The sequence below is a fragment of the Bidens hawaiensis genome, unplaced genomic scaffold (assembly GCF_021521415.1).
Source record: "Bidens hawaiensis isolate Kalapana, Puna unplaced genomic scaffold, B.hawaiensis_p1.1 tig00003653_1, whole genome shotgun sequence".
NCBI lineage: Eukaryota > Viridiplantae > Streptophyta > Magnoliopsida > Asterales > Asteraceae > Bidens > Bidens hawaiensis.
In genome coordinates, this window is record NW_027491209.1 from 474384 (window position 1) to 486153 (window position 11770).

The 11770-nt window shown below is 33.1% G+C and overlaps 1 protein-coding gene across 1 annotated transcript; it reads left to right on the plus strand.

The window, feature by feature from the left end:
- The first annotated feature begins 7396 nt into the window (after nucleotides 1-7396).
- On the plus strand, nucleotides 7397-10425 carry LOC143624059 (auxin-responsive protein IAA9-like). The gene is made up of 6 exons (XM_077094806.1): nucleotides 7397-7598; nucleotides 8539-9094; nucleotides 9638-9864; nucleotides 9947-10079; nucleotides 10163-10224; nucleotides 10311-10425. Exons 2-6 carry the CDS (start codon nucleotides 8571-8573, stop codon nucleotides 10346-10348), a joined length of 984 nt encoding a protein of 327 aa, XP_076950921.1. The 5' UTR covers nucleotides 7397-7598; nucleotides 8539-8570; the 3' UTR covers nucleotides 10349-10425.
- Nucleotides 10426-11770: the final 1345 nt, after the last annotated feature.

The window sequence follows — 11770 nt, forward strand, 5'->3', positions numbered from 1 at the left end:
AGTAGTTTTGGTCAAAGATTGCTACTGCTCGGTTAATAACGAAACTAGATGGTTATGGAGGTGGAAAGTTGAACCTAAATCTCGCGAGCTCAAGGCACAAGTGATGAGATGTACTGAATTGTTATCCTCGGTTATTATGTATACGGGCCCGGATACTTGGTTGTGGAAAGACGGTTCGGGTAATGAAGATATCTTCACAGTTAAAAGCTTAAGATGGGAGCTCGATAACGTAACGCACCCGGTGGTCGAGACAAACTTCTGGTTGAACTTGGTACCAATCAAGGTTAATTGTTTCATATGGAGATTATTACTTGATAGAATATCTACGAAAAAGGCATTATTAGTTAGAGGTATAAACTTGGGAGATGACATTTGTGTTCTTTGTGGGTTATTCTCTGAATCATCTGAACATTTAATGTTACATTGTCGTGTGGCCAAACGGATTTGGTCAATTATCCATAGCTGGGTTAAGGTACCAGGCCTGCCTGACTTTGATTCGGTAAAGGAGCTACTGGATTACCCGATGAAACTCAAAAGGAAAAAGGATGAATGCATGATAATACAAGCTATCTATATGGTGACGTGTTGGTTGATTTGGAGAACGAGGAATGACAAAACATTCAAAATATACCAATATTAGTGGACAAGGTGGCGATGGATAGCAAAGCAACCTCTTTCTTATGGGTCGTGAATCGGAGTTGAAGATCAAGTGTCGATTGGGAAGATTGGTGCATGCTCAATTTTATTAACTTTCCTTTGTAATTGTTTTGCTTGTTTCTTCTTATTCTTGTTGTCTTTTTATATTGGCTCTTATAACTTACAAGTAGTCCTTTTTTAATTTTTATTATACTGGCCTTTCAAAAAAAAATAATAATAAATAAGTACATGATTATTAGAAGTTAACTTGAAAAAAAATAACGAAATAGTAATTAAACTTCATATATATTTAACGTTTCCCAAACTGTACTTATTAAACCCACCTAATGCCTACTTGTAGGGAATGAACATACAGGCTATGTGTAGTGGACGGGCTATAAAATTAGGCATTTTACGTCATGTAGCGCTCAGTCAGCAAATTGTGAGTTCTTGTTTTTTTATATGTAATGGTGTTGTGGTCCAATATATATATATACACACACACATATACATATATAACACACAAACAAATATAATAATAATAATAATAATAATAATAATAATAATAATAAAAAGAAAAGGGAAGCACAATGATAAACAGTTTGCCCCCCCTCCCCCAATCGCCCCACAAATCACCGGGTGGCCTTATAATTGAGGGGGTATTAGTACCATAAGACCAAAGACCTTAACTAAATTCATATGTACTTCATATTTCTCACTTTATTTTATATTTTTTAGCATTTATAAAAGAGTATATCTAATCGGAACACCAAATTAAAGTTGAATAACTTTAATATAGCAACTAAAAGAAAAGAACTTTGACCAACTTTAATAAGACAATTGAAAAATCAGTTACTAGTTAGGGATGAGCAAGAATCGAATCATGACCGAAAACCGAATCGTCAACTGAAAAAATAATGAAATTAACCATAATCGAACAAAACCGGTAGTTATGGTCTAGTGAATATGATTAACCCGACCATATAGTTATGGTTGTGCTTAACGTATCCCCGTTAACCAACTTTAACCAAAACCAAACTGATTTTGTATGTTTATGTTCTTCCAATTATACGCCTCTATACAAAGTGTATGTTGCAACATAACTTGAAATACCATAACCAAGCTTGAAACCGAAATTTTCAGCTTCGAAATAACCGAACCACTCTCATCTAAAACTAATGATAAAAAAACCATCACACAATACGTTGAATAATTAACCAAATTTAACTGAAACTGACCAATAACTAACAGTTAACCATTATAGTTATGATTTAGCCCCCAAAACAGAACCAATTCTACACACTCTAACTAGTTTCCAGTTTTACCCATATTTTTTAAAAACACTAATAGCCAATTCAACATTTGGGTAATAACTAACACTGTTAAACATGTATAATTCTGCCTTTCCTCCGTACGTTCAAAAATCCCTTACTTATTTTGGCGTGCAAAGAACTTATTAATGACGTATGTGGTGAAGGGGGGGCAGGGCAAGAGTGTAATAATGAGAATAGTGAAGGGGTGTAAAAGAGAAAAGAATGTAAGGAGAGGTTAAATGTCATGGTCAGCAGCCGACAGAATAACTAAAAATGCCGCTTTCTTGTCCCCCATCCCCTGTTTTCTTCTGTCCCCTTTCTACTTTTATTATATTATTATACGCAACTTATACCTTCTTCTTCTCTTTTCACCCCCCTCCTCTCTTCTATTCTCTCTTATTCATCCCTTATGTTTCATTACTTTCTAGAGTTTAATAATGTAAATTTTCTAGTATTTCTTACAAAAATAATACAGAAATATATTTATAGGGTGAGATTATTGTACAATAATTGCATAACGTATGATATGTATGCGACACACTCAATGCAAAAACAAAAACGCTCTAAGGTAAAAATACTAAAATACTTAGCCAAAAACTAAAACGTTCAGCTAAAAACCTAAAACGCTCAAAAACGGTTTTCATGAAGAAAAGTAAAAAATTGATCGATTAACGATCCAAAACTGTTTATTTCGGTGAACCAATGATTAATTGGATATGTATTGACGATTTTGAGATCTTGTGATGCGATTTCATAGATCGATTCGTGAAAGAAGATGATTCGCGTACCTATTATACGTGAAGATATTATTGTATTGGATCTTTTGGCTATATGTATTTTAACTATGATTCAGTTGTTGCCACTTGTTTAGGATTTTGTATTAGGTGGTGACACTATCTAAATCCACAGAATCAGAAACGTGTACGTAGTTTCCCACTACTCACATCACAATCAACTATATTCTTGATATTTTATTAATTTGGTTTGGTTTTTTTACTTCTTGGCATGCATCTTAATTTTATTTGGATTTCTATCTTTATACCATATTTTATAATGTCTTTAGTTTCTTATGCTTGGCATAACCTATATATTGAATTCTAAATATCATTAAATTTGTAATGGAATATTGCAAGAAACTATCGCGGTTTCAAACGTGTTCTATAGCAACATGCAATGGTTCCATAAGTTTTAAAGACTTGCCTCCCTATTACTTAAAGTTTCCTAGTGTCATCAATTGTTCAAGAATCTTAACAGACGTAGCTTGTGATCTTCACAAAGTTACACGTGTAAAAAAACAATGAAAAACTTGTATGTTTGCAAGATGACGAACAAGTTCACAAGGTGAATAACATAAAGTTTTAAAATGTGTTACTTTTCTTTTACATGCTTTAACAATTTAAATCTTTACGATAACAAAGGTTGTCATGTACGCCCAATAATTGAAATATTCCGATAAGAAAAATAGAAATTCGATACGTCAAGAGCCATATTGTTTGTTATCCCCCTAGTTTCATAAGAAATTCGTTCATGTACTAAACTATAAAAGTCACATTGTTATACATTTATACTAGTCAATCCTTATCATATTTATTAATGGAAGAGGGTCGTGTGTTAGAATATGGGGGTATCTTTTTCAATTCCCACGTTTGGCCTTATGGGGAACGAGGTGGGCCCACTTTGCCTAGAGAAGGTTAGACTACCGGTTGTGGTGACATGTGAACGGAGGACACGTGCGGATGTAGACAGAACTCAAGGGGTAATTTTTGACAATTGATGAAAGTATAGGGCTATTTGAGTGTTGTTGAATTATGACATATTTGCCTAAACATAATCAAAATTTGCTTGATTTCGTAATTATCAGTTTTCTGCAAAATCTTGAGCATCACACTTTGTCTCCTCTTTCTCATGCCTATTGTCATCATATGTGCAAGTCCATTCCCCTTTTTACCCTCCTAAATCTACCTAGTTTACAATCCCACCAAAATAATATTTTCTATTACTATCTTAATTTTTTTACTGAGAAAGTTATATTCCATTTCACTATTAGTTTTTTTAACAACCATTTAGATTACTAACAAGCTTCTATCTTTAGAAGAAAACACATCATACGCGTAAAATCACTGGCCTAACATAAATAAAACCTTTTATTTTTTTATCATAGGTAACATGTGACACTTGAACCAAAAACATCTCTGTGTTAAATTAAACCTTTAGGTAATTTACATCAAGTACTTAAACTAGGGATTATTGACACATCTTACAACTAGTTAATTTAAGATGATTATAGCTAAAATACAATAAAATATATTTAATGTATTTAATATCAAAGGTGTATTTATAAGTATTTATGAAAATATGTTCGTCTTTTGTTAACAAAATACCCTTTGATCCGTCATAAATCCTTTCTTCATTTTTATTTATGCTCAAAGGTCACCCCCTTATTATATAAAAGAAAAGAACTTTGCCTAAGAAAACAAAAATTAGTTTTCAACATGACTTCACATACACAAAATTAACACTCAATAATATTTTAATATGTTTTAAATACATCTTCGTTTAATTCATATGCCCTCATGGAAAAGTTTATAATCGATGTCCTTCACCTTTCAAAATCGTTAATAATACATAACTAAGACTATATATCTTTAAGAAGGTTCACATTTTATACAAAGAATTATAATCTTACGTCATCCTTTAATGAATAAAAAGTAGTGATTATATTAAAACAAAAGACAAACATTTTAAATGTTGTGCCACTACCCTCTCTATTTTGAATTGCAAAATCCAATTTTTAAAAACTGCATTGAATAGTAATTGCTTCTCACATTATGACACGTAATATGGTTTGGGAATGGAGGTGGAAATGCCCGATCGAGTTTAGAATGAGATGAACGAGGTGTTAAGTTGTTTCAATTTGTTGCAGTTGGTTTCTTTTAATAACGCTCCGGACCATTGGATTTGGAACAACAATTCACCGGGTAACTTCTCGGTTGTTGCCATGAAACCGTTTCTTTTCAAAAACTCCAACATGTATGTCCCGTTTACCATGAAATGGAACAGTTGGGTTTCAATTAATGTTAATACTCATGCTTGTAAGGTAGAAGTGACTCTCGACATGTGTGGCTCTCGCTAATGGAATGTTGGTGTGAGCTCGACAAGTTGTTGCCTTTGTGGTAATTATGTCAGGGCCGACCCGATGGCCATTGTCACACCCCGACCAAAGGCGGCGGAACATGCCGGGGTGCAACGATTGCTCATAAGCGCATGACACTATTTAAAGCGATAAAAAAGGGTAGTGTGTGGTTGTTAATAATGATGTTGGGGGTATTAATATGTAGTGAGTGACCAAATACAAATTATTACAAAGATATTTTTTATTAATCACAAATTCTTTTTGTATACGGTGAAGGTCCATCACTTTAATTTTCACTTAAGAAGATGCATTATGAAATAAAAAATTGAAGTTAACAAACTTTAAAAAGTTACTAAAAAAGAATTATAAAAAGTTTTATATGAAAAATGCTGAGTAATTTAGTATGAAAAGACATAAATTATAAATTTATAATTACTTTAGTATAAAATAATAAAAAGGTTGATTAAGAAGTTTCTTAATTTACTATCCATGTCTTCATTTTATATAGTGTCTTCATTTTATAAAGTTTGAAAGTAACTTCATACATCTATAGTTTGTCCACACATGGTATATACACGCCTTAAAAGTTATAAAGTACATCCAGATTGTCTAAACTAAATTTAGTGTTATTGTCAAGTAAGTACCAACTCTCACAATTTATGTAGGGATATATATATATATATATTTATTTACATACAAAGTAAGTGCCAACTCATGATTTATAAAGAGATCTATATTTACATACAGGGCTGCACTAGATAAGGGATCAAGGTAACATACACTATTACCATTACATGGTATTTACATATATGTATGATACTTGTTTGTTTCGTTGTGGCTCCGATGCTTAAGTCTGCCAGGCCACAGTGAGCGAAACAAGTATCGTCTGGGTATATAAATACCATGTAGTAGCAGCAACGTGTTACATTGCCCCTTACCCTATATATACATGTCTGAACATAAAGACTTGGTAATTACCAACATGTGTAGTGGGGAGGTGGAGAGGTCCTCCATCAAAGTGTATAACTACCTCCTCTTTATCAAGGAAATTGGGGATAAGCTTTGACCGAACCATGTTGAGCCTGACAAATACGTGTTTGAGTCGTTGGACCGAGTCTATAAAATGGGTATACTTTAAACACATGTAATACTTAAACAACAAAACTATTTTTTGACTGTTTGATCTTAAATAAATACATGAACTGTCCTCTAACAACACGGGCTAGTGATTCAAGCATGTCCAACACCATTTGTAAGAATAAATGATGTTTTCGACCAAGGAACACGTTAAATAGAAACTAGAACCGAAACTAGATTTTTGGACATGTTTTAACCACAACTAAACCCATGTTTTGGAGGTGTAACAATCCCACCAATATCACTAGGCTAAATGAATAATTTGGTTATTCCTAAATGACTATATAAAGTCATTCTTTGTAGCTTCACTTCACCTCTTATTCTATAACTATTTTATTTCTTTGATCTAATTAATCTTTTCCATAATTTTACTCTAATATTGACATTCATTAATATTAAAAGAAACTAAAAACGTAACTTTGATTAATTTTTTAACATGCCGAACACCGATATAAATTTTATTTAAAATAGTGTATTCAAATACTTTATAGTAACATAAATTATACAGAAAATCATTATCGTCACAAACTGAACCGATACCGATCGAACAATATCGGATCAGTGTCAGTACTATCAAAAGCAACATTAGTTTTTATGGTTTTTGATCGATACAAAACACATGTTGATTTCCTTTCCGACAAATCACGACTTTAGTGTTTGGGTTACGCTATACAACTTTTGTGTAATCAAGCTATTATAAATAAACTTTCTTATTTTGTAACACACAAATTTTTTTACCCAACCAACACTGCATGAACAACATCGGTACCAATTTCTTTTTCATGGTTTTCGGTTATGATACGAGTCATGAACAACATCGGTACCAATTTCTTTTTCATGGTTTTCGGTTATGATACGAGTCAGTTTCAGTATTTTTTTCACTAGCGGTATCAAAGCAATACCGTACCGTAACGCTTTATGTTTATAATATTTATTTGATTTAGTCTAATAAATATTATTTATTATTTTATTTTTATGTTTTGCATTTATACCAAAAAATATTATTTGGAAACTAGAATAATAAGAGTTGGTATAAATTAAGTGCTTGTTTTAGGGAGGGGGAGGCATCTTGTGTGGAAAACAGTGCTTAAAAGATGGAAAAGAAAGTAATCTAAAATTTACACATGACACCCCTACAAAACACACTCCTTTCCACTTTGCCTATATTTAACTTATTACATAAAATGACTTTCAACGCACACAGCTCACAGAACCTTTTGTTTGCTTTCTGCTTAATGGAGGGACCTTAATATCCTCTTCTCTCTCTCTCTCTCTCAAACACATTTTCTCTCTCCTAACCTCTGCTTAATTCCTTTGTTAATTGCTGCTGTCGATCCAATCTTCATCTCTTTAGCAACACCTGTTTCATAATATTTCAGGTAAATGCTTCAATCTTTTGCTCTATTATCTATTTTTTTTTTTTTAAATCAATGTTTATTAAGTTTGAGATCTGGGTTTTGTTTTGTTTTGTTTATGTTTGTGTTTTTGTGTTGTTGTCTTGATTTGTTTGCATGAGGTTAGATTTATGATTAAATTTTGTAATTAATTATTTGGTTATAATTAGGGATTTAGCATGTGCTAATCTCGTGATTGATTTTAGTCAACTGGCAGCTTTAATTTGGGGGTACTGGATATGCATATGAATATGCATCTTATTGGTTTGAGAGTTTCTATGCAATTTTGTTGTGGTTTTTTTTGTTGTTTATTGACTGCTTTTTAAATGTCTGATATGTTATAAGTTGTTTTGTTTTGATTGTGCTTTTGATGCGTGTATGATCCACTGGTTTCCTGAATTAAAATAAAAGTTACTGACCTAGATACACAATATTACACGATAAATATTTCGTTGTTAGTCCGTTATTATTTTAGCTCTTTAAGTAGTGTTTTCAAATCTCAGAATTTGTTACATTAATTACACCTTTATAGCGTTATAAATAAATAAAATAAAAAATAAATAAATAAGTAAAAGGGATTTTTGGAGCTGAGGGTCTTACCGGGAGCAGACTCTTTGTCTCCGGTGATAGAGGTAAGGTTTTGATACGATATATTATGTTAATTAAGTTTAATATATTATTTAAGTATATCTATTATTTAGTTTCCTTATTACACTTTAATTGTGTTTCCTTATTGTTTATTTTTCCCTATTTTTATGTCTTGGTTTTCCTATATATTGTAATCTTTGTTCCCCCGACCCAACCAATAGTTTATTTTATGAGTGGGATTATACTGGGTACGTTTGTTTGTTTATAGCATTACCGAGTGATTTTTTTTCTTCGATTTAATATGTTTTGTTATCTTTCGGATTGATTTTTCAAGCAGATTAACAAAAGCGCCAAGAAGTTTTGGATCCAATGCCTCCGCCACTCTTAGGTATCGATGGAGATGACCATGGACACGTGTCCTTAATGACCTCTGCTTCAACTATGGAATCGATTTTCCCAAAGAACGCTGGATTAACCGAAAGGAACTATCTTGGATTATCAGATTCTTCATCGGTTGATAGTTCTGCTGTGTCTGGAATCTCGGATGTGAAAAGAAGCAATCTGAACTTGAAAGCTACTGAACTGAGGCTCGGTCTTCCGGGATCCCAATCACCTGAGCGGGACCCGGATGCTGATCTGGTGAGCGCTGAGAGTCTTGATGAGAAACCATTGTTCCCTCTGCTTCCTTCTAAAGATGGAATTTGCTCCGGTTCACAGAAGACTTTTGTTTCTGGGAATAAAAGAGGATTTTCTGATGTTAATAACAAGGTTTCGTCATGTGCTCAAACTACTATGATTAATGATGCGGCATCGAAGGTGGTGTCACAGGATCAAACTCATGCAACCTTTGGAAATAATAACAAAGTCAACACTTCAAATCCTCCTGCTGCTAAGTAAGTGCAATCAAAAACTCCCTTTTTCTTGACTGTTATGTAGGTCTGTTAACGAACCAATCGTTCATTTATGCTCATTTAGCTGCACGAACGAACATGAGCACATGTCTCGTTTATTTATGTTTGTGAAAGTTCATTCATATATTCGTTTTTTTATGTTAACTTATGTTCGTTAGTTCAAGTGTGTTTAAGTTCGTTTGTTTATGCTCTTTAATATATTTATTTAAATCCGTTATCATCATTACAATTCAATCGAGTTTTAGCAACTTTTTAGGCCCGATGCATTGTTCACAATTACTTTTAATTGGTTTTTAGCTCAACTATGCTCATTCATCTCTATTCATTTACGCATACTGTTAAAAAACAAACACACACTCATTTTCTTAAAGAATGAACATGAACACACTTATTTTCTTAACGATTGAACACGAACAGCAAAAAAAATTTCATGTTCGATCGTTTGCTCGGTTGAAGTTAAAATGAACAAACACGGACATACTGAATTGAGAGATAACATTTGGTTACCAATCTTGTTATTATCAGGGCACAAGTGGTCGGTTGGCCTCCAGTTAGGTCCTTCCGCAAGAACATTTTGGCAACAAATGCAAAAACCAATGATGAAGTGGACGGTAAACCCGGTCCGACTGCTCTATTTGTGAAAGTTAGCATGGACGGTGCTCCTTATTTGAGAAAAGTTGATCTTAGAAGCTACACTACTTACCAACAACTTTCATCAGCATTAGAGAAGATGTTTAGCTGTTTCACTCTCGGTTAGTTTTTTTAATTTTTAAATGCAGTTAAAACCTTAAAAAGGTGGTTTTTCATTTTTATGGTATTTACTTTGTTTTGCAGGTCAATGCGGATCGCAGGGAAGTCAAAGTCTGAGTGAAAGCAAGTTGAGGGATCTGTTACATGGATCCGAGTATGTATTAACATATGAAGATAAAGATGGTGACTGGATGCTTGTTGGTGATGTACCATGGGAGTAAGTATTAGTTATATCAATCCTTATCATAATATGTTATTATTTGATTTTGATTTGTAACTATTACATTTTTTATACCGCAGTTTGTTTATCGGTTCTTGCAAGAGGTTGAAGATCATGAAGGGCTCTGATGCAATTGGTTTAGGTATTTATTTCGACTCGCACATATTAATAGTTTTAACTTTTAACGCGATACCGATTTTCTAACTTTGTTGGTTTTTTTATGAACAGCTCCAAGGGCTATGGAAAAGTCAAAGAACAGAAACTAGCTTTCATGGAAGGATGCAACTTTATGTTTTGATAAGTGTTGTGTTTTGTGTTTAATTAATGAATAGAAGTTTATTTATTTAAGAGTAAAATGCTTTTAATATATGTTGCTATAGGAAAACCTTTGGTTTCTGACTTTTGTATTTCATGAACTTGTGTGTGATTTCAACAACACTTATTATTATTGTTTGTATGGATATTATTATTATTATGATGGTTGTAGTTCTTGAGGGACTGAATATTAAAACCAGTGAAAGTGCAAGGACTAGAGTTGGTAAAAAAATGATTGATGTTTATCCCCTTCGTCTTTGACACTTTTGGTTTCTTAGCTCCGGATGCCGTGAACCTTTTGAATAGGGTTTAGAAAGTTGTGTATAGTAATGTATCAGCCCATAAGAATCAAAACTTTTTTTTAGTCGGATTGGGTTTGCTATCCAAAAGGGGTTGCGACGCAGTTTGTTGCCCGCTTACCTGCCACTTCATTGTAAATCGTTTGGATGTTTCTATGAAATATTGATGTTGAAAATTCGTGGTGAAGGTGCAGAGGTGCAGGTACAGGAACATAAAATAATACAAACCATTTAATTTTGAGACAGGTTTCCATGCTTTTGGCCGGAGAAGAGGTGCCAATGTGTGTGTGTTTAATTTAAATTAATGTACAACTTGATCTGCATAAGGTACAAGTTACCAATGCAAAACCCCATCTGTGATTGTGACTTTACTTTGGTATCATGTGAGGAGGGAGATATGGAGTCTGATTATTGATTTGATTCGGTACAAATTTTGAGCTTATGGTCCATTGCCTATGAAACAACATATGCTTTTTTTAGGTTAGGTACAAATTACAAGTATTATCGAATGAATGACTAATATTAGAAATATTCAAAAGAAAAAATGTACATGTTTTTCATATTAGCGAATAGACCATTCAATGCAGAGCTTGGGCCTTGGAGCCCAAATTGTCTCGAGTGGTCAATGTAATTCAGATTTTAGATTCTTTAATAATTGTTGCACAATCGGTAACATATTACATATGTTTTCGCAAACATACTAACGTTTTCGTATAGGTTGGTAAACAAAAACATGTCAAACAACTTTTTTACCTATGAAGTAAATGAATATATTCCATGTTTCATGATACTTACCCATATCAATTATTTATTCGTTTTGATATAATACAACTTTTGTCAAATATCTATTTTCATGCAAGTAGTTTATGGCTCATGTTCGGTAATACCCCGAAATAACAATCCAACAACGAGAAGGATTGCATCTATCTGAGTAAAGAAAAAGTGCTCCAAAAGAGACCTGTAACAACCATTATCAAGTAGACCCCTCAAAATCGTACCTGCAGATATCTTCTAGATAATGACGTGGAATGCTCCCCGCTGGAGACCACAATCAATATAGTACATGTGTATGCG